The sequence below is a fragment of the Pleurodeles waltl genome, chromosome 12 (genome assembly GCF_031143425.1).
Source record: "Pleurodeles waltl isolate 20211129_DDA chromosome 12, aPleWal1.hap1.20221129, whole genome shotgun sequence".
NCBI lineage: Eukaryota > Metazoa > Chordata > Amphibia > Caudata > Salamandridae > Pleurodeles > Pleurodeles waltl.
Window position 1 is genome coordinate 496754755 of NC_090451.1, and position 23396 is coordinate 496778150.

At 47.8% G+C, this 23396-nt stretch overlaps 1 protein-coding gene across 1 annotated transcript in view; it reads right to left on the minus strand.

Moving 5' to 3' along the window:
* RSPRY1 (ring finger and SPRY domain containing 1) overlaps positions 1–23396 on the minus strand; it is a 155603-nt gene that overhangs the window by 52507 nt on the left and 79700 nt on the right. The window contains exon 9 of the mRNA XM_069217218.1: positions 19026–19141. Coding sequence (XP_069073319.1) covers positions 19026–19141 — 116 coding nt within the window. The remainder of the gene's footprint in view (positions 1–19025; positions 19142–23396) is intronic.

Genomic DNA, 23396 nt, shown 5'->3' on the forward strand with positions numbered 1-23396 from the left:
AGTAGGTATCAGCGGATGGGGCTTCTGCTTGGGTTGAGGCAATGGTAAGAGGTCTGGTACCAAAGCTGCTATTGATCCAGAGGTCGCAACTGCCGCCAAGGGTGGTCCTGCTGGCACAAGTCCAGAAGGGAAGCCTCTCTGCTCCTTGGGGCCTGAAGGTGCACTAAAGTGAGTCAGTAGTGCAAATAAGGGGATAATCGTCCTATGAAGCTGGGAAGGAGTTGTCCTGGGCCCAGAAATCTCTGGCTAGAATGAAGTGGGATCATGAAGAGGCTCTGCACAATGACTCTGGGAGTGATTCCTGGAGGCATGATTTTATGCATGCACCCTATCTAGGATCTTGGAGTGGCGCAACAGGGTTGAGTCACAATTCAACGACTTAGTCCTTTTAGACTTACCTGACTTGAACCTCAACAATGATTTGCCCCCTGGAAAGGCTTAAGGTGCAGGAGCGGGATCTCCCCGTGACTTCAACCAACACAGACTCTTCTGGTGCCTGGCCATAAACAGCTTCATCTGATGTCAGTGCATACGAGTGATGCCTACAAAGGCCTGTGCAAGGCACTTCTGGTGCAGAGCAACATTGACACCGAGCCACTGGCGCCAGCAGCCAGCGCAAAGAAGAACTGCTTTGAATTTTATGGATCCAGCCCAATGCCTTCCTGGGTAATATTCTAAGTTAAGGAGTTTGTAGTTAGAAATCTATGTCAGAAATACTCAGGTGACATCAGCATTTGGAATCGGAGCAGAGGCTGTAGCCATGTTGTGGAGCTGGAGAATCACTGCCGGAAAAACAAATTCTCTGACCAGCCTGAAGCAAGTATTCTGAATGTGAGAAATCTGCAGGAAGGTGTCTCCATCAGATTGAAGGTTTTAAGAACATTGTGATGGACATCTAATTTAAGTCATGCAAGTGTCAACAATGAGGAGCTCTTCATCTCTGTGAATAGAGGCTGTTACCCCTGGAGGCATGTGATTAAAAGACTGTGGGGCTGCTCAAATGCATGGCTTTTCTACGCGACTGTGTTCCCATGGGCAAATCACTGTATATCTGTGTGACAATTCTTTTTTTACAAATGCGGATAATATTTGCTAGTTCTGGGAAACGTCAAAAGAAGATTGCTTTACACACACAATGCGTAAACATAATTAAATGACAGCTGGGTGATCGGTGTACTTTTTAAGATGTAAAATAGTTCATCATGCATTCCAAAGGAAGCTTTTCCCGAAAGTCATAATGATAAATAAAGGGTCAGTGAGGCCTAGCTACGCAGTCGCAATGGGAGAAGAAACCAGAGGCCTTGAGCAAAAATACCACATGGGCTAGCAGAAATTACCACATGGGCTAGCAGAAATAAGACATCTACTGCCGAGAATATGTTACTCCATCTGCCTCAGGGTGGCATGTTTAGGTCAAAGGAAGCTGAACATTAACCAGACTAGGTGGGGATCTATCAAACAGTTAACTATGGCTGGTAGAGTGGATTATTAGTATTACAGGGCCTAGCTAAGCAGACAGTCGTTTTAGTATTAACATTTCCAAACGTGCTTGCACATACTTCCAAAATTTAAGCTATACCTTATGAATATACCATACCAGAACATTTAAAACACAGTAAAAATGCAAGCTATAGGGTTTGGCGAACATAGTCAATGGGCTGCCAGTGTTTTTGTTGTGGATGTTAAATTTGTTTCAGATTACCAATGTAAATGTGCAGCGTGTTCCACAGAGGTAGAATGTAATTTATTCAGAGGTATTATAAAGCGCTGCAAACCACTTTGCCGTAATGTCAGAGTGCTTTATAGTATGAGCCAAACGGGTGGGTTAAAAAAAAAATAATAATAATAATAATGGACATGCGGCATTTGATCTTTAACCCCTTCGCTGCCAGGCCTTTCCCCTCCTGTACGGTGCCTTTTTTTTTTTGGCTATTTGGGGCAGTTCACGCTTAGGCCCTTGTAACTTTTTGTCCACATAAGCTATCCACTCCAAATTTGCGTCCTTTTTTTCCAACATCCTAGGGATTCTAGAGGTACCCAGAGTTTGTGGGTTCCCCTGGAGGAGACCAAGAAATTAGCCAAAATACAGCAAAAAAGTCGTTTAAAAAATAAATAAATAAAATAAATGATAAAAAAGGGCTGCAGAAGAAGGCTTGTGTTTTTTCCCCTGAAAATTGCATCAGCAAAGGGGTTGCAGTGCTAAAATCACCATCTTCCCAGCTTTCAGGAACAGGCAGACTTGAATCAGAAAACCACACTTTTCAACACAATTTTGGAATTTTACTGGGACATTCCCCATTTTTACTATTTTGTGTGCTTTGAGCCTCCTTCCAGTTAGTGACAGAAACGGGTGTGAAACCAATGCTGGATCACAGAAAGCTAAACACTTCTGAAAAAAGTAGACAAAATAATGAATTAAGCAAGGGGTGATTTGTGTAGATCCTACAAGTGTTTCCTACAGAAAATAACAGCTGAAATAATAAAATATTGAAATTGAGGTAAAATAAAAAAAAAACACCCATTTTTATCCACGTTTTACTCTGTAACCTTTTCCCGCAATGTCATATTTTCAAAAGCAATATACCGTTATGTCTGCTAGACTCTTCTGGTTGTGGGGATATATAGGGGTTTAGGTTCAGCAAGAACTTTAGTTACCCAGAGCCAATAAAGGAGATGCACCTTGCAACGGGTTTTCATTGTATAAAGGGCATACAGTAATTAATTTGGGGAAATATATAAAGTGAGAAATAGGTATCAAGAAAACCTTTGTATTTCCAAAAAGTTGCACAAGATAATGTGTTGAAAAGCAGTGATTATTTGCACATCTCTGAATTCCGGGGTGCCCATACTAGCATGTGAATTACAGGGCATTTCTCAAATAAACATTTCTTTTTTTCTTTTTTTACACACTGTCTTACATTTGGAAGGAAAAAATGTAGAGAAAGACAAGGGGCAATAACACTTGTTTTGCTATTCTGTGTTACCCTAAGTCTCCCGATAAAAATGGTACCTCACTTGCATGGGTAGGGCTAATGCTCGCGACAGGAAACGCAACTTGGACACATCACATTTTTACATTGAAATCTGATGTGTTTTTTGCAAAGTGCCTAGCTGTAGATTTTGGCCTCTAGCTTAGCCGGCACCAAGGGAAACCTACCAAACCTGCACATTTTTTAAAACAAGACACCTACGGGAATTAAAGATGGGGTGACTTGTGGGGCTCTGACCAGGGTCTGTTACCCAGAATCCTTTACAAACCTCAACATTTGGCAAAACACAAAAAAAAAAACAAAAAAAAAAATGTTTCCTCTCATTTCAGTGACAGAAAGTTCTGGAATCTGAAAGGAGACAAAAAATTTCCTTCCACCCAGCGTCCCCCCCCCCAAATCTCCCGATAAAAATGCTACCTCACTTGTGTGAGTAGGCCTAGTGCCCACGACAAGTAATGCCCCAAAACACAACGTGGACACATCATATTTTCCCCAAAGAAAACCGACCTGTTTTTTTGCAAAGTGCCTAGCTGTGGATTCAGCAAGCACCTAGGGAAACCTACCAAACATGCACATTTTTGAAAACTAGACACCGAAGGGGAATCTAGGATGGGGTGACTTGTGGGCTCTCACCAGGTACTGTCATCCAGAATCCTCTGCAAACCTCAAAATATGGCTTAACAAACACTTTTTCCTCACATTTCGGTGACAGAAAGTTCTGGAATCTGAGAGGAGCCACAAATTTCCTTTCACCCAGCGTTCCAAGTCTCCCGATAAAAATGATACCTCACTTTTGTGGGTAGGCCTACTGCCTGCGAAAGGAAATGCCCCAAAACACTATCTGGACACATCAAAATGATCAAATACAAAACTATCTGTTTCTGCAGGGGTGGGGTGATTGGGGGGCACCTGCGTTTTTGGTCCTGGGCTCAGCAGCCATCTTGGGAAACCTACCAAACCCAGACATTTCTGAAAACTAGACACCCGAGGGAGTCCAGGGAGGTGTGACTTCAGTGGATCCCCCAATGTTTTCTTACCCAGAATCCTCAGCAAATCTCAAATTTAGCTAAAAAACAAAAAACAAAAAAAAAAAACACATTTTTCCTACATTTCTGTGTGGGATCACCGCACAGGACAAATGTCATACCACCCAACGTTCCACTCAGTCTCCTGGTAAAAATTATACTTCACTTATGTAGGTAGGCCAAGTGCTTGTGACAGGGAAGAGCCAAAAACATGTCGAAATTGAGGGGGGAACCAAAGCGGGTCCAAAAGGGCAGTTTGGAAAAAAAAACATTTCTAGGCTTACAAGTAGGGCAGAATTTTTATTGGTATAGATGAGACAATGCTGGGTGGTAGGAATGTTGTGGATTCCTGCAGATTCCGGAAGGTACCATCACAAAAATGTGGGAAAAATGTGTGATTTCCAGCAAAGTTGGAGGTTTGCAGGGCATTGTGGATAAGAAAACGGTGCTGCGTACATGTGAAGCACACCACCCTGGAATCGCCCAGATGTTTTGTTTTCAGATGTGTCTAGGTCTTGTGGATTGTTCTACATGGCAGCGTCCCAAAGTCCATGAAGTGCAGCTCTCACCATTCCAAGTGGGACGATTTTGAGAGTTAGCTAAGCTCTTGTGGCCCAAAGGTAAATATCCTTTGTGGAATAAATCCCTGGTGTCTAGTGGGCATTTCAGCATTCAGATCGCTTCACAATCTGGCTGCTAAAATGCTCTGACAGATTTCAAAGGGAGGGAAATTCCTTTCCTTCCCTTTGAAGCCTCTCCGGCCCCAATCACATGATCGGAAGAGAAATGCTTTGCATTTCTTTTATGATCGCGCTGGATGGGGAGGTGGCCTCTTCATTTGACGTCACTGGGGGGTGGGGGGGGGGGGGATCAGTTATAAATTTAACACTACATCCAGCTGCGCACTCCGCTTGCCATCCCCTATGCATTGCATTCTTCACCCCACTAACAAGACTAAAATTTGAGTGAAATGACATGAACGCTCACAATGCTCCCAGCTTCACAACATGTTGGCACGCACATCCAGTCTTTCCTCGCACCCCTAACACTGCTATGTATTAGCTCTGGCCTTTAGCTCCAGCTGCAAACGACAAGGACACATCCACACCACCTCCAGTTGCATGCCAGGAGCGAGCCCCTTCCCAAGCGCTATGTTCACTATATCGGACAGTGACACCACTTCCTAGCGCTGTGCATTATGTGCACGTGGTACATCCCCAGCTATGCCATTCTGGTGGTCATTACAACCCTGGCGGACGGTGTTAAAGCGGCAGTAAGACCGCCAACAGGCCGGAGGTAAAAAAAAAAAATGGAATTACGACTGTGGCGGAAGCCGCCAACAAAGGCAGACACTTTAACACTCCGACCGCCAAGGTGGTACAAACAAACAGCGCGGCCGTCACCGCCAGCAGACAGGTGGAGGACAAAGTACCGCCCACAGTATCACAACCTACCAATCCGCCACCTTTTCCGGGGCGGATTCACCGCAGACAAAAACACAGCGGAAACAGGACTTCGAAGGGAAAACGCTCACCTCTACACACCCCACGAGGAATCAGGACGCCATGGAACCAGAGCTGCACATCCTGACAGCCTATCTTCTTGCTCCTCTACCAGGAGCACGGACGCCGGCGGCGAAGACCACGGTGAGTACTGCACCTACGACACAGGGGAGGGGGAAAAACAGACACACACACACACACACACACACACACACACGCAACACCCCCACCCCCACCCCCACCTCCACCCCCACCCCCACCAACACACACACTAATACAGCATGATACATTACAGTTACACCCCCCAACACCCCCCGGAAGAATGCAAAGACCAAAGAAAATGAGTGTAACCATTGTAATATATTAAAATCCAGTACGCAAAAATATACATATAAACACTATAAGCAAAATATACACCAAGAATAGTAGTCCAGGTAGTGCTCCATTGAAGTCCGTGGAACACTGGGCCCACACGGTATGGGTGAGGCCCACACAAGATCCCCGACCATGACGGAGAGAACACTGCAGGGGCATCAGATAGCAATAAAATAGGCACCTCAGGGGGAGGGAAAGGGGGGGCACCTCAGCCGGTTGAGTGCACAACGCCAAATCCACGAGGGGGCCACATGCCCACTGTTCAATCCTGGGGAGTGCAAAGCCACAGTCTCTCAAGTGATGGCGGTGGCCTCCTGGGCAGCGGGGCTGGTGATGGCGGTGGCCTCCTGGGCAGCAGGGCGGGGCGCTGGCGGTGGCCTCCTGGGCAGCAGGGCGGGGCGCTGGCGGTGGCCTCCTGGGCAGCAGGGCGGGGCGCTGGCGGTGGCCTCCTGGGCAGCAGGGCGGGGCGCTGGCGGTGGCCTCCTGGGCAGCAGGGCGGGGCGCTGGCGGTGGCCTCCTGGGCAGCAGGGCGGGGCGCTGGCGGTGGCCTCGTGCCTTCTGGGCAACGGGGACAATGGCGATGGCCTCCTGGGCAGCGGGGCAGGTGCTGGCGGTGGCCTCCTGGGCAGCGGGGATGATGGCTGTGGCCTCCTGGGCAGCGGGGATGATGGCTGTGGCCTCCTGGGCAGGTGCTAGCGGTGGCCTCCTGGGCAGCAGGAATGATGGCGGTGGCCTCCTGGGCAGCAGGAATGATGGCGGTGGCCTCCTGGGCAGCAGGAATGATGGCGGTGGCCTCCTGGGCAGCAGGGCAGGTGCTGGCGGTGGCCTCCTGGGCAGCAGGGCAGGTGCTGGCGGTGGCCTCCTGGGCAGCGGGGATGATGGCTGTGGCCTCCTGGGCAGCGGGGATGATGGCGGTCTTCTCTGCTGTGCTGCTCTTCCCAGCCTTGCTGACTTTCTTGTGGCCCTTCCCCACCTTGGAAGGTGTCGCAGCCGACTCCACACTCCCAACTGTACCCCTGGGAGCGGCTTTGGTGGCTGGAGTCTTCCCCCTCTCCCACCGGGCACTGGCCAACTTTTGATGCTTCACAGGTGGGGGACTGTCCGTGCTGTGGCTCCGTGCCACACTGGCTGCCCTGGAGGCCGGTGCACTCCAGAGTCCGGTGACTACAGGCACCACTGGTCCCGGAGATGTTGTGGCTGAGGTGCTAAGTTGGGACCTGGAGAGTCGGTCCCTAGGAGACGGACGGGCTGGGGGAGGTGTGGGAAAGAGGTCAAGGTTGGACAGGAAAAGTTTTTGGGAAACCCTGGGACGGGTAGCTGGAGGGGGTTTGGGAGTGGAGTAAGAGGTTGTGGTTGTAGGAGGTGTTTGTTTGGTGACTTTGGGTGAAGGTGCATGCGCTGGAGGCTGTCGTGAAGTGGATGGCTGTTGGGTGGGTGTATGCCTGCATTTGTGTATCTTGGGAGGTGGCGTCACAGACACACTGGGAGAGGACACAGGTGATGTGTGAATGGCAGTGGGGGTGGTGACTGCACGTGAGAGGGGTGTGGTGGTGTGTGTGTGCTGGTGATGGAAGTAGTGACTGTAGATGTAGTGCATGCAGGTGTGAGTGGAGACGAGACTGGGAGGGAGGAGGGAGACGAGGAGGAGGGAAACACAGTTGAGGCAGTGGATGTTGGTGTGTCTGCATGTGTGTGATGCTTGCGTGAGTGCCTGTGGGATGTGTGGTGCTTATGTTTGCCTGAGCTTCCCTTGTGTGTTGACGTGTGTTCATGCGGGTCTGAAGGTGTGTTTTGGATAGGCTGAGGTAGAGGGGATTGGGTCTGGGTGGATGAAGTTGGAGGGGGGAAGCTAGAGACAGGGACAACGGCTGCCATCAGTGCTGAGGCCAGAGTCTGAAAAGCTCGCTGAAGGGCCGCCTGACCAGAATGAATGCCCTCCAGGAATGCATTTGTTTGTTGCAACTGCCTTTCTACACCCTTGATGGCATTAAAAATGGTAGACTGCCCAACAGTGAGGGACCTGAGGAGGTCAATGGCCTCCTCAGTGAGGGCAGCAGGGGGGACTGGGGCAGGGGATGAGGTGCCTGGGGCGAAGGTGATGCCCACCCTCCTGGCTGAGCGGGCACGGGGCAAAGGCTCAGGGGCTGCTGGGAGGGGGGGTAGCGGCTGTACCTGTAGATGCGGGGGCACAGATGTTGCCGCCACCACAAGGGAGCTCCCATCAGAGGACAAGTCTGTGTCACTGGTGTCAGCTCCTGTCCCCGCCGTGGAGCTCCCTTGCCCTCCGTCCCACTGGTGAACTCAGAGTCCGTTGTCTCGCCCTCCAGGGCCATGTGGGATGCAGCTCCCTCCTGCTCCGGTGCCACTGCTTCTCCGCCTGATGATGCTAATGCACACAAGAACAGGTAGACCACAAAAAGGGGAGAGGCGACAGAAGACATGTTAAGTGCATGCATTACCGCTACCGTTGGCGGACACAACAGACACAGAAGCCCCCTGCACTACGCCGCGCACTTGGGCTCCACTGTTCAATCCCAGGGACATGGCCTACAAGGCTATGGCCGACATCTGCACACATGGATGACACAGGAGCCTGACTAGGTGTAGTTGGCACTGTACACAGGTGGGGTGGGGTGCCACAGGGTCTGCCAGAACAAGGGGACCTAACTAGCACACTCGCCCTGGCCTGGGAAACCCACAGACCACCTCCCCCACCGAGACACATCCACTGCACACTAAATCTGCAGAATGAGAGTGTACTCACCCCCTTGTGGCTGCTGTGATGCCCTCAAGCGCCCATCCAACTCCAGGTACGCCACCGCCAGGAACCTGAACATCAGGGGTGTCATAGTGCATCGGGCACCCCTCCCACGTTGGGAGGCCATCCCCAGCTGGGCCTCCGCCATCTTCTTGCTCCAGCGGCGAATGTCGTCCCATCTCTTACGGCAGTGGGTGCTCCGTCTGTGGTAGACCCCCAGGGTCCGGACGTCCTTGGCGATGGCACGCCAAATATCCTTTTTCTGGTGGGCGCTGACCTACATGAATTGTACAGGGGGAAAAGAAAATGTATTACCAACTGCACCGTCACAGTCATTGGCCCCCATCCCTACCCTTGCCATGTGGCACATGCACTCACTGTCGTTTCATGCACGCCCCATTCTCCCCCCCCCCCCCCCCCCATCTTTCATACACCCCACTCCACACAGCCATAGCCCATACAGCATGCTCCCAGTGTACTTACCTGTTTGTCTGGAGGACCATAGAGTAGCGTGTACTGGGGGAGGACCGCATCCACGAGTTTCTCCAACTCCTCCAATGTGAAGGCAGGGGCCCTTTCCCCAGGCGCACGAGCCATGGTCTCTTCCAGACCGAGGTCACAGCAGCACTTGCAGTGTAGTTTCTCACCTGTCGAAGATCAGGTATCGAGCGACTGAACACATCATTGGCTCCTGGGACCCACAGGGTTGAATGTTAACCAATGCTGAATTGTGCCACCGTCTTCGACCGCCTACCGCGACGGTGTACAACGCCAGCGCAGTTACCTCACATCCCATTGTCCCACTTTACAGGTCAGGCAGCCGCCATTTCAGGGGCCCACATGGCTTAATTTTTAACTGCGTCACACATACCTAGGCCTTGCCTCAACACTCACACAGGCCAAATTTCGGATTCTGATTAGTGTTCTGTGTAAGCTGTGGGTACGTATCTCTGAGTTGGTTGACTCTGTGCTCGCTTTTGTCCTTCATAGGCACCGTTCGCTGGGACATGTAAGGAGATGGCGGCATCCTCCGGTGTACAGACCGCTGGTGGACCTGTCGACAATGGAGGAAAGACATGTGATCATCACATATAGGCTTCATCGTGCCACAATCCTGGAACTGTGTGCCTAGTTGGAGCCAGACCTGATGTCAGCTAGCCGCCATCCCACAGGAATCCCCCCCTTAAGTGTAGGTGCTGTCAGTGCTCCATTTCCTTGCAAGTGGGTCATTTCAAACAACAGTGGCCATAGCATCAGGGATGTCCCAGCCTATGTTTTCCAACGTGTTGTCCAGAGTGTTGTCTGCCCTGCTGAAACACATGCGGAGCTACATCGTTTTCCCTCAGGTGGTGGATTTGCCTACAGTGAAAGGTGATTTCTATGCCCTGGGACATATCCCCAAAATCATAGGTGCCATTGATGGGACACATGTGGCTTTGGCACCCCCCCCCGCAGGAGTGAACAGGTGTACAGAAACCGGAAGAGTTATCATTCCATGAATGTGCAGATGGTGTATTTGGCAGACCAGTACATCTCCCATGTGAACGCCAAATTCCCTGGCTCAGTGCATGACGGATACATCCTGCGGAATAGCAGCATCCCTTATGTGATGGGTCAACTCCAGAGGCACCGTGTGTGGCTATTAGGTGTGCACCTGGAAGCAAGTCAGTGGGAATGGTTGTCAGGGTCTGGGGATATCCCTACAGGTTAGGGTGTGTCTAACAGTTATCCCTCGCCTTTTGCAGGTGACTATGGTTACCCCAACCTGTCATGGCTACTGACCCCAGTGAGGAATCCCAGGACAAGGGCAGAGGAACGCTACAATGAGGCCCATGGGCGAACTCGGCGGATAATAGAGCGGACCTTCGGCCTCCTGAAGGCCAGGTTCAGGTGCCTCCATATGACAGGTGGATCCCTATTCTACTCACCAAAGAAGGTGTGCCAGATCATCGTGGCCTGCTGTATGCTTCACAACTTAGCTTTGCGACGACAGGTGCCTTTTCTGCAGGAGGATGGTCCAGATGGCGGTGTTGTTGCAGCTGTGGAGCCTGTGAACAGTGAAGACGAGGAAGCAGAAGAGGACATAGATAACAGGAACTCGGTGATCCTGCAATATTTCCAGTGAGACACACGTAAGAATACAAACCTGCCTACTACATGTACTTTAACACTACTACCTCTCTACTGTCTGTCATTTTCACCCAGTGTATGGTCACTGAGTTGTCACTTTCCCTTACGATTTCACAGATGTGGGTCCCACTGTCTGACATCTGCTTTGTTTCCTCATGGACTAGAGCTGTGTGACATAGGTATGTTGACATTACATTTGAAAGAGCATTTTGACACTGTAATTGCTAATACACTATTTCGAAATCACAGACTGACTCCAGATTGTTTTGCGCTTCAAGGGTGTTTATTGAAGTGCTCAATATTGGAGGGGGTTGTCAAATGGTGAAGGGTGATGGTGGAGGAATGTCCATGGCAGAGTCCAAGCTATTAGTCTCACAGGTGCATTGCCCAAATGGGCATAGGAAGTGGAGCTGGGGCAGTTTGAGGATGGACAGGGTGACAAAGTGGGACAGTAAGATGACATTCAGGGTGGTCTCATTTCTTGGCGGGGGTCTTGGCATCGTTCTCTGTCTTTCTCCTGGATCTCAGGGACTGTTTGCGGGTGGTTATCCCTCTGCAGGGGGTGGGGTGGTAGTGCTGTGGCAGGGCGTCCTGTCCACTAGCGCCGGCGGTGGGCAGTTCATCGTCCAGGCTAGTGTCAGGGACCCCTTGTTGTGCCACAGTGTTCCTGCTGGTGTTGAGTACTTCCTTCAGCACCCCTACGATGGTGCTCAGGGTGGAACTGATGGATCTGAGTTCCTCCCTGAAGCCCAAATACTGTTCCTCCTACAGGCGCTGGGTCTCCTGAAATTTGGCCAGTACCGTTGCCATTGTCTCCTGGGAGTGGTGGTAGGCTCCCATGATGTTGGAGAGGGCCTCGTGGAGAGTGGGTTCCCTGGGCCTGTCCTCCCCCTGTCACACAGCAGCCCTCCCAGTTCCCCTGTGTTCCTGGGCCTCCGTCCCCTGGACCGTGTGCCCACTATCACTGCCCCCAGGTCCCTGGTGTTGTTGGGGTGGTGGGTTATCCTGGGTTTCCCTGTAGTGGTGGACACACTGCTGCTTGACGTGTCCTGGGACAGAGGTATGGGCCCGCTGGGTGGGTGCTGTGCTGGTGTTTCCAGAGGGGGAGGGTGGGGGGGGGGGAAGCTCTGTGGTGGCCTGTGACTGTGTGAGGGGAACCGACTGTCCCGAGGTCCCCGATGGGCCGGGCTGGTCGTCTAGATCCAGTTGGACAGAGCTGCTGTCATCACTGTGGGCCTCTTCTGTTGGTGGTGTGGACCCTCCTGTCCGGTGACGTTGGGTAGGGGTCCTGCAGGGGTATAAAAGGATGTTTATTACATCTGTGTGTGCTATGGTGTGCAACAGGTGGGTGACCTTGTACCCCAGTGCTTGCATTCCTGTGTGTGACCTTGTGTGATGGTGGTTTAGGGGGGTGTATGGGTATGTGCAGTGGCCATGCTTTGGAGATGGGTGCCCATGCTTTTTTGTTGCATGCAGGGCTTGGGGTTGGGTTGTGTGGTTTGTGATATTGGGACATTTGTGAGGAGTTGTAGTGATGGGGGTGGGGGTATGTGATAGCATTCAAGTAGGGTGGGGGATGTAATAGCTAATATTTGACTTACCAGAGTCCATTCCTCCATCTACTCCTGCGAGGCCCTCAGGATGCAGAATTGCCAAGACTTGCTCCTCCCATGTTGTTAGTTGTGGGGGAGGAGGTGGGGGTCCGCCGCCAGTCCGCTGAACCGCAATGTGGTGTCTTGAGACCACGGAACGCACCTTCCCCCGTAGGTCGTTCCACCTCTTCCTGATGTCATCCCTATTTCTTGGGTGCTCTCCCACTGTGTTGACCCCGTCCACTATTCTTCGCCATATCTCCATCTTCCTAGCTATGGAGGTGTGCTGCACCTGTGATCCGAAAAGCTGTGGCTCTACCCGGACGATTTCCTCCACCATGACCTTGAGCTCCTCCTCAGAGAACCTGGGGTGTCTTTGCCGTGCCATGGGGTGGTGTGGGTGATGTGTGGGGTGGTGTGTGTGTAGTGATAAGTGGGGTGATATTTAGTGGTGTGTTGTGTGAGGTGCGTGGAAGTAATGCGGGTGATGGTATTGTGTGCCTGTGGATGCTCTGTAGTTGTTTGTGGTGTCTCTCTCTGGCCTTCTCTCTGTAATTTTGGTCGTAGGGGTTTGTGGGTGTGTGTTTTATATTGTAATGGGTGTGTGGGAGTGGTGTGTGTATGTGTATCAGGTGTGTGTATTTGGAATTGTCCAATGTGGTTGTGTTTTGTAAATGTGTGTATTTGGAGCGCGGCGGTGTGTACCGTCAATGGAATATCGCAGTTGAAAGACTGCAGCGTGGATTCGTGTCTCGTGATAGTGTGGGCATATTTCTGTTGGCGTGACTGTGGAGGATTTGTTTTCACCAGTTTATCACTCACCTTTGGTGTGGCGGACTTGTGTGGGTGTCTGAATTTTGGCGGATTCCGAGCTATGGGTCATAATAGCTGTGGCGGATTTCCGCGGCGGTGTGTTGGCGGTCTTCTGCACGGCGGTAAGCGGCTTTTACCGCCAATGTTTTAATGAGGGCCTCTGTCTCAGTTCCACCAAGACCACCAGTGGATCTCCTGTTTCTTGAGACTTCTAAAAATGCTTGCAGACCTCTCAGCCTCTGCCCTTCTGCAGGCAACCCACCATGCTTTTAATGCAGTGAGTCGTTGGACAGTGGAGTCTACAGAAGACAGAGGTACTTTCAATGACACTGCAAGAGGGGGAAGCAACAAGCGGCAGTCACTGTAGAGCCAAATAGGAGGTCAGCACTCATGAGGGACTGGATGAGCGCAAGGACAAATGACAATGTTGCAGGTGCACCGACGACTGGGCAGAAAGTGAAAAAGAAGTACGTCAGAAGCCCGCAGCATGTGAAAGGACACTGTGGCCAGCCACTGATCACCAATCGGAAGGAGTACTTTGCCAAAGCTCCAGAGAACAGTGGAAGCCTGAGGGAGAAGACAGGAAGGATAACCTGTGACTAGAGGATTCCTGCTGATCGATAAGAAGCAAGGAAAGGAGAAGGACCAGAGAAGCCAACCAAAAGTAAGTTATGTGGGTGGGCTGCAAGTCTCTTTCCAGATTTTCTTTCCAAAGACAAACTATTTCACCACATCACAAACGCTGTGGAGGCAAAACCTAAAAAGTTACACAATATATACTTTGTGTCTGTAAAACACTGGTGAGGAAAATTTGATTTAAAGTTATAAGTCAACACATTGCATGTACTGACGTTATGATATCTACATGAAAGGCACTTTACTTAACTAAATTTAATTGAAAATGCTAATTGAAAAACTAAAGCAGGAGTAAACAAACAAATCTAATGACTAAACCAGCAACTGCAGCTTGAAAACAATATTAGTGCACTAATACCATGAGACAGTTATCTAACAATTTTAAGGGAAGTATAACCCAGCTGCAGCCTCCCGCAATCTTTCCATGGATTTGTTAGATATGGACCATGCTCTTGCCTTAACTGTTGTGATCTTGTGATCTTGTGATCTTCCACCTTCAGCTAGCTCTTAAAGTAAAACATGTCACTGGCAAGCCTTTCTGTTCGGAATGCTGAATAAATCCTTGTTGCAAAATAAGCTGTGGCTCTTTTGGCCGTCCAGTGAAGGCTAGTGAAGTACTCAATTATGATAAATTCTAGTGCTTTTGATGGGCTGACACCATAAAATCTCAGAAAACAATTAAAGTGTCCCAAAGGTAACCCTAGCTGGCTTTGGGTTGTTCCCTGATCTGTACATCAGTGTCATGAATCTTTAGCAAACTTGGCACTTAATCAGTGTTTGTCTGAGGATCTGTATGGTCTGACAGCTTAGGGCTAATGCATCCACTACAGCGGTCTGAATGTAATAGGATGGAATAAAGTTTGAACCCAGCTGGTACACTCCGTCTTTCCAGAGCAATAAAATGATGCTCACGGAGCTTAGAACCAACACATATTTGTCAACAGAGCCAAGGAGACTTTCATGGAGAAGCTCCTCTACAGAATACATCTGTCAGGTTATGAATGGGCGCCTTTCTTCAACTTTGTTCTACAGAATGCAAGGACATGTCAAAAAGTGTGAGCAGAGTGAATGGAAAACAGTAGATGAGAAAATATCAATTCAAGTTTTAGAAATATCCTACATCTGGATATGCATCCCGACCTTGACTGCCCCTACTCGATGTAAATATTTGGAGGTGTTCATCTCAAGTATGCTGTAATCAATTACAAACCATATCTGCCTCAGGGACAAAGTAGCACACTGGCAATGCTACTAACCTTGTAGCGAGGCCAAAAAAGCCCTCTATAACAGGAGTACCCTCCGCAGATTTTTATCTCAAATGACAGAACACCCTCAGGGTTTCAGAGGAAATATTATGCAATGCGGAGTCTGCCCTCTACACATTACTGCAGGACTGTGAAGCTCATAGGTTTGCATTTACAACTTTGTGTAGAAGTGTTTACGACAGCAGTAAAGCACTGCTTGATAGGAGGAAATACTATGGGGCATCCATCTGGGAGAACTGAATTGGGACATTTTACTCCGCACAAAAATGAGTAGCTTTTGTGCCCTAGATGATGTGGAGTGGAGGTGAGGTGCAAGATATCCCAGAGCCATAGATCCTGGGTTTAGATTGGTCCATGTTAGAAATGGGGTCTTTGGTTGGCAGCCAGGTTACCCCCTGCCCAAGCAAGGACCCTCACTCTAGTCAGGGTAAAAGAGAATCACCCTTAGCTAACCCCCGCTCATCCCCATGGTAGCTTGGCACAAGCAGTAGGATTAACTTCAGATGGATAGGTGTAAAGTATTTGCACCAACAAACACAGTAACTTAATAAAAACACTACAAAATGAGACAACACAGGTTTAGAAAAATAGAAAATATTTATCTAAACAAAATCAGCCCAAAACAACAAAAATCCACAATCCACAAGTCAAGTTATCAATTAAAAACCAAAAAGAGTCTTCATGTAATTTTAAACACAACGCTAACACTGTTAGCATGGAAATGTACCTGGGTGCTTCATAAATAACGCCGCACGGGCAAGTGTGCATCAAAAAGGTCTTGCGATGCGTCGATATCACTCACGAGCGAGACCGTGCGTCGTTTCTCCTTCAGTTGAGTCGCCGTGCGTTGTTTTCTCTCTCTGCAGGAAAGCATGGCATCGATTCGAACGCACTCTCGAGTCCGGGCAGGCCTTGCGTAGTTTTTACACGCCCAGCTATGTTTGCGTCGGAAATCCTGCCGCACGATGATCTGAAAACCACACAGCGTGGGTTGCGATATCAACAGCCTCCATCAGTGATGCTGCGCATCGCTTCTAAAGCCGCGTGCGGCGATCTTTGTCATGCTGCAGACAAGCGTCGATTTTTCAGCCACGTCTCTGAGTTGCATCCATCTCTTCCCCTGCACGGCGGTCGGTGCGTGGATTTCTCACTCTTGTCCTACCAGCTTCTCCTTTCAGGGCCCCAGGAACTGGATGGGCACCACTTGGCAGAGTAGGAGTCTCAGCAGAGGCTCCAGGTGCTGGCAGAGAGAAGTCTTTGCGGTCCCTCAGACTTCAAACAACAGGAAGCAAGCTCTAAATCAAGCCCTTGGACAGTTCTTCACAAGAAGGAAGGCAACACAAAGTCCAGTCTGTGTCCTCTAGCACACGCAGACGCATCAACTGCAGGATAGCTCCACAAAGCTCAGTCACAGGCAGGGCAGCTCTTCCTCAGCTTTTCTCCAGGCAGAGGTTCCTCTTGGTTTCCAGAAGTGTTCTTAAGTCTGTGGTTTTGGGTGCCCTTCTTATACCCATTTTGCCCTTTGAAGTAGGCTTACTTCAAAGGAAAGTCTCTCTTGTTTGTGAAATCCACAGGCCCAGACGCACACCAGGGTGTTGGAGATTGCATTGTGTGAGGGCAGGCACAGCCCTTTCAGGTGTGAGTGACCACTCCTCCCCTCCCTCCTAGCACAGATGGCCCATCAGGAAATGCAGACTACACCCCCAGCTCCCTTTGCGTCACTGTCTAGTGAGAGGTGCAACCAGCCCAACTGTCAAACTGACCCAGACAGGGAATCCACAAACAGGCAGAGTCACAGAAATGGTTTAAGCAAGAAAATGCTCACTTTCTAAAAGTGGCATTTTCAAACACACAATCTTAAAATCAACTTTACTAAACGATGTATTTTTCAATTGTGAGCTCAGAGACCCCAAACTCCACATGTCTATCCACTCCCAAAGAGAATCTACACTTTAATCATATTTAAAGGTAGCCCCCATGTTAACCAATGACAGGGACAGGCCTTGCAACAGTGAAAAAGAAATTTAGCAGTATTTCACTGTCAGGACATATAAAACACATTACTGTATGTCCTACCTTAACCATACACTGCACCTTGGGGCTACCTAGGGCCTACCTTAGGGGTGTCTTACATGTAAGAAAAGGGAAGGTTTAGGCCTGGCAAGTGGGTACACTTGCCAAGATGAATTTACAGTTTAAAACTGCACACACACACAGACACACACAGACACACACTGCAGTGGCAGGTCTGAGCCATGTTTATAGAGCTGCTAATGTAGGTGGCACAACCAGTGCTGCAGGCCCACTAGTAGCATTTGATTTACAGGCCCTTGTTACCTCTAGTGCCCTGTACTAGGAACTTACCAGTAAATCAAATATGCCAATCATGGATGAACCAATTACATACACATTTTGTATAGGAGCACTTGCATTTTAGCACTGGTTAGCAGTGGTAAAGTGCCCAGAGTAACAAAAACAGCAAAAACAGAGTCCAGCACACATCAGTAACCTGGGAAACAGAAGCAAAAAGTTAAGGGAGATCACGGCAAGGATGAAAAGTCCAACAGTCCAGTTTAAAATACTACATAGTGTAAATTACATACAATCAATGGAAAGCTGCGACGTCCCTGATATCCGTCATCCTGTCCATCTTAGAGGGCAGGTGGGAACTTTAATTCACATAATTTTGTAGTGTTCCTGCCTCAACCTTGTTTGGAACAAGTCTGACTACTTGGTGTGGCTTTCCATGCTCCTGTGACACACAACCAAGACAATCCTACATGGAATCTGGAGTGTGGAGTCTATCCAGATATACTGTGGGATTTTTGGGATGTGGGTTCGATGGTAGCCTTAGATGACATAGCTAGATTAAAGGGCAGTTATACACTCGCTCGCATTGACGTTTGACAATATGGACAGGTATATGTCCACTGAAAAGGTGGTCTAGGTCAGTCAAAGTTGTGCGGGTAATTTGCCAAGATTTGAGGGCATTGGTGTATGTCTCCTGGTATGGGTCAATATGGTAGGATCTAACCTTGGGGTGAATGGGTGCTCTCTTTCTTTGCTATGGTTTTGTTTCCTATGTGCCATATTGTTAGCATACCTTTTGATATAAATGTGCCACTCCAAATAATTTTGCCTATGAGGTCATTCCATTGCGAAATGGTAATCATGTTCCTTGATATTGCTTCTAGTAATTGTTGCCCGAATAGCAATAGTCTTTAAAAAAAAAAAAAAGAAATTAAAGGAGAAATGTGCTAAAAAAAAAAAAAAAAAAAAAAAATATATATATATATATAACACTTTGAAAGGCAAAAAAGAGTCTGAATTGAAATTAAATTACTGCAGTATATGATTCTGGTTGAGTTTGAGTTCCATAGAGTGGCATCAGACTAATGTCCTTGCTTAAGGTAAGATCATACACATTTTCCTTTTTATTTCTTGTCAAAGCGAGAGTCTAGAAAAGAGTTTAGAACAGTGAAGTTATGCTTTGCTGTGAGAGTTAATTAAAATAGACCCACACAACCCCAGATGCAGAGTTTTTTTTTCCTCCCAGAGAGATGTTTATCATAATAAATTGTGCTCCGAGGTCCTGCACGTAGTCGAAAGTATACACTGTTTATTGATAAATATCGCATCATGGAGAAAATCACAAGCAATGCGCTTAAAGGTTAATTATCTGAGGTGGGGCTAGAGTAACACCCTACCACATACAATCGATGAATAAACCACTATCACAGTTAGTAACAGGCAACGCAAATTCCATGTCTGAATTTGGTTTACTAGAAGGAAAATGTGGACAATTAAACCAAGTTTATATTATTTGTGCCACTGACTTCAACGAAGTCACAAACATCAGACATAGAATGCACAATAAAACGAGAAACTATTTGTAGCACATATCTTGTCTTAAAGAACTAATTATATGCTACTTCTTACCTCCAGTCCATGCGGTGAGATTTTAAGATACTCGCTAACATCATTGCTGTTCAGCATGGCATTGATATTAGAAACATCTACTTTCTCGTATGTGAACTGCCTTCCTTCTTTTAAAACTAAAGACAAAAAAATGCATAGAATTAGAATATGCAGTACAACTGCCTTCTTCACAGCATCTACATATTGTAATATTGTACCACTTGCATTTTAATGCAAAGTATCAAAACATGACATGACAAATACGAAAAAAGCAAGTCACTGCGTAAAAGAGCAACTTAGGGTTATGGCACATTTTGCATCAAAAGTAAAGTGCTCTCAATCCTGAATATCCTGGAGTAAGACAAGCTTACTCCTACAAGAAAAAACTGACTCAGGTTCTCAATCATTATTTACTAGGCTTGTTATGAAATGTTATGGACAAGTAAAAGGTGAAAATACATATTTTTTTTAAAAGCAGACAAATATTGTGAATACCACTAAGCACAAATCAGTTAGTTTTATGGTGCCTTGAAATTATTAAAAAAAAAAAAAAAAAAAAAAAAAAAAAAAAAAAAAGTGATGGACGGAATGCTGAACAATGTCAAACATTCACCCCCAGTACAGACACCTGGGCCTAAAGCCATCGTTCTTTTGCTACCCATGCCATTCCAGTTTGGACCCAGCCATATGCAAATCAGTCTTGACCCTGCTCCCCATGGGAACAGTCAAGCCCTAACTGCCAAGCCAGATCCTCCCTGGACTGGAAACATGCATTCTCTGACTCGTTTCAGGATATCACCCTTCATCAGCCAGGCTAGCTTGACTCCAGTGGCATGGGGAGAAAGGGACCCACGTCTGTTCAAAAGCATTAAAAGGGGTAGAAGTATAAGCCCCAGACTTTTAGAACACTTCTGGATCAAGTGGAACCTCTACCAAGGAGAAGAGCTGGAGGAGGAGTACTGCCCCTTTGCTCCGTGTGCTTTGCTGGTTTAGCCTGCAGTGGCTGCTTCTGCCTTAAATATCGCAAAGACTGGACTTTGCTGTGTATACTGCTTGTGAAGTTTCTCCAAGGGCTTGGAGTAGAGCTTGTCTCCTGTTGGAAGTCTCAGGGTTATCAAAGACTACAGCTTCATCTGCCTACAGCACTGGGAACTGAGTGTTTTGTAATGCAACAGAAGAAAAACCATTGCCACGCCCTCAACGACTGCACCATGACCTTACGGCGCCACACAAAGCTATGCCCTAACCCTAGTCTCACTGATGCGGTCACTGAACCGCTGCTTGAACCTTGACCTGTGGGCCCCGCACTCTGAATTGCCTTGCTCACACCATAGCCTTGGCATTCCCGATGAGCCCACTCCACGAAGGTACACAAAGCACCGTCCTGTCTCGCATCCCAGTCCACTGACGCCAGCAACTCCAACATCGTCAACAGACGCCCCTGTCTGCACCGCGACCTGTGGCGCCGCACAGAGCCCACTGTGCACCGCACCTTGGGCCTACTGACGACAACGCTTCAACAACAACAATGCTGCTCCCTGCACCGTGACCTGAAGACACCGCACGTCACACTGCCCCACTTCACACCGCAACCCTAGTCTCACCGACGACGGCGGAAGCCATCACCGAGCCGCTGCCTGCACCATAACCTGTGTGCACCGCATATTGCATCATCCTGCTTCTCACCACAGCCCAGACGCCACCCATGCCAGCGATCTTGACTTTGTCATCAGCCAGGAGTTCAATCTGCAACGCACATGACTTCAAGAGCCCTATGACCCCCACACAGACCTCTGAACACCAGCGACGCCGCGCTCTGGATCCCATTGCGGGGATCACAATGCCCTACATTTCCAAGGTACTGTTTGTGGATCTTACCAACACCGCAGCTGGCCCGCGATTTGTTGTTCACGATGCCATGATAGCCCCAGATGGAGCTATCGACTTCAAGTAACTGTATTTTTAAGCAAATTCTTGCAAAATGCATATCTTTATTATTGTGTGTTGGATTTTGCTCGTTTTGGTCTAGTGTTACACAGATAAATATTGGCTATTTTGCTAAAACTGGTGTGGTGTCCTTTTGTAGTGTTTTCACTGTATTACTGAGTATTATGTGCAAATGCTTTACACATTGCTTCTGAGATAAGCCCGACGGCTTGTGCCAAGCTAACACGGGAGTGAGAGCAGGGGTTATCTGAGCTGGGTATCTCCCTTATCCTGACTAGAGTGAAGGTCCCTACTTGGACGGGGTGAAAACCCACAGTCAACTACTAGAGAGTGTCTCAATCTATGACCTTTATCAACAGCAAGGACATTTTGCACTGTTTTTTTTAAATTCTGAATTAAGGAACAGAGTAGCTCCTGCTAGATGCTTCCTGCCTAGGAGTGAAAGTGGTGGGGAAACAGTTGGGTAGCAGGTTTAATCATCACAGCCGTAAAGGTCATTAATAAACAAAGTGCTTGAAGGAACTGTATTATGCAAGTTTGGACTCCAGCAAAATTCCAGTCTTGGACTGTGTGCCTTGGAGAAGGAACTCTCAACATGGCCTTTGTTGACAGTATTCTGTCCTTGCAGTCATCTCTCTATAGGGATTTACCTCTGCTAGGGGATAACCTTCTCTTGAAATAATACTGATGGCTTGAACCAGGGTCTCAGGCCTATAAAGATGTGTGGATAGAGCTGCAATGTCATTCAGTTCAAGTCTATAATCAAATGAAGTTGCCATATGGACCAGCTGCAGCCTCAGACAGCTTTTTTGTGGATTTCTTTGGCAGAAAGATCATAGCTCGTCTCTAAGCTCTTGCTTTATGCATCGTTCTTATGCTTTTAGATCTTAATCATCACTGGCTAGATGCTGGTTTCTGATGCCAACAATGATAGTTTCTAAACCTCAACAAATGGACCCCACATTGATAATCGGTAACAAGGTTATATTTTTCCTGATGAGATAACAATTGGGATTCCCAAACTGTTATCTTTAGCTTTGCCACGAAATGCAGGCATGAGATTTTCCTGAATAAACCCATATTCTGTGGGTCAGAAGTAGCCTTCCTCACAAGTGAAGTGGTGATGGCATATTTATGCTTCAGTGTGGCATCAGTTATTCACAGTGGTACATTTATCAGCTCTGGAATGAAACAAGCAACAGACAGTTTATCAAGTCTGACAATCTTAGGACCTAACACTTTTAGTTAATTGATGATATTTGTCATTTCCACCTGCAAGATTCAGTGAAGTCATTGAAGGCTGCCTGAATTCCAGTCATTGTGAAAAGATGGGGGAGATGGATGCAGAGCTAATCTGGAGTGTGCTGATTTTGGCCTGGAAGAACATTAGGTTTCACTGTTGTGTCTGAGCTATAAGAACTTGAGTTGGACTGTACCCCAACATAAAAAGTCATCTAACTGTTGGACGGGATGTCAGCATTAAAGGTGCAGCACTGCTTTTTGTCTTGGGCAATGCCTATGTGTAGCCATATTTGGAATGTGAAAAGCAATTTTGACAGCATGCTTTCTGGACCTTTTCCAGCATGACTTCAAGTAACAAGACTCCTGAGTTCTTCGGTATGCAATAAAAAAATATAAAAAATATAAAATATATCAGGTGTGCCTAGAGGACCCAGATAGGGTTCTACTCCACAGCATTTTTACTGTGAACGTTTCACCCATTTATTTTACTGATTCTAGTGTGTTCACAAAGGTCAAGCCACCCACACACGTCTAACATGTTCAGTTGGTTCTATGTAAAATTTAACAGTATGGCAAATAAACAACCTGTGTCAGTGAAAATAAATGTCATTGAAAAATTGCAGTTGATTACTTTAATTAGGGTCTCCATTTGGACCCTATTTTTCCTTTCGATACGTAAGGCTTATCAGCCATTGGCGACAGCATAGGTAGATTTCATGGCTTTTCTTTAAGCCTCTGTTAATAGTTTAGACAGCTGTCCATTTTCAAGCTTTCACATAACATTAACTGAATCAGAAAATGCTATGGCACATGTCACATCTTCAACAACCCTAATCCCAGTCAGAGGTCTTCAATACTACATAGGAATGTCAAAATGATCAGTAGGTGATCAATTATGTCAAAGGTCATTGATACAGCACTGGTCCAGTTCTCTTTTATAAGCAGAACATTAACATTTCTCTGGAAACTCTCAAAAAGTTAATGACTTATGTTCTCTTGCAGACTGAGATGTTGTCAACATTACTGCAGCTCTGGGATGAAAGAAGCAACAGTTGCTATGGCACAGGGCTCGGAGGGCAATCCAATTAATGGGTGTATTTTACTACCTAACTGAAACACTCCAATGCAGTCATAGCTAGCTTGCCTCGGGGCTAGCTAGCACCTTTGCTACTATAGTGACAGTGGAGGAGAGATGTAAAGTTT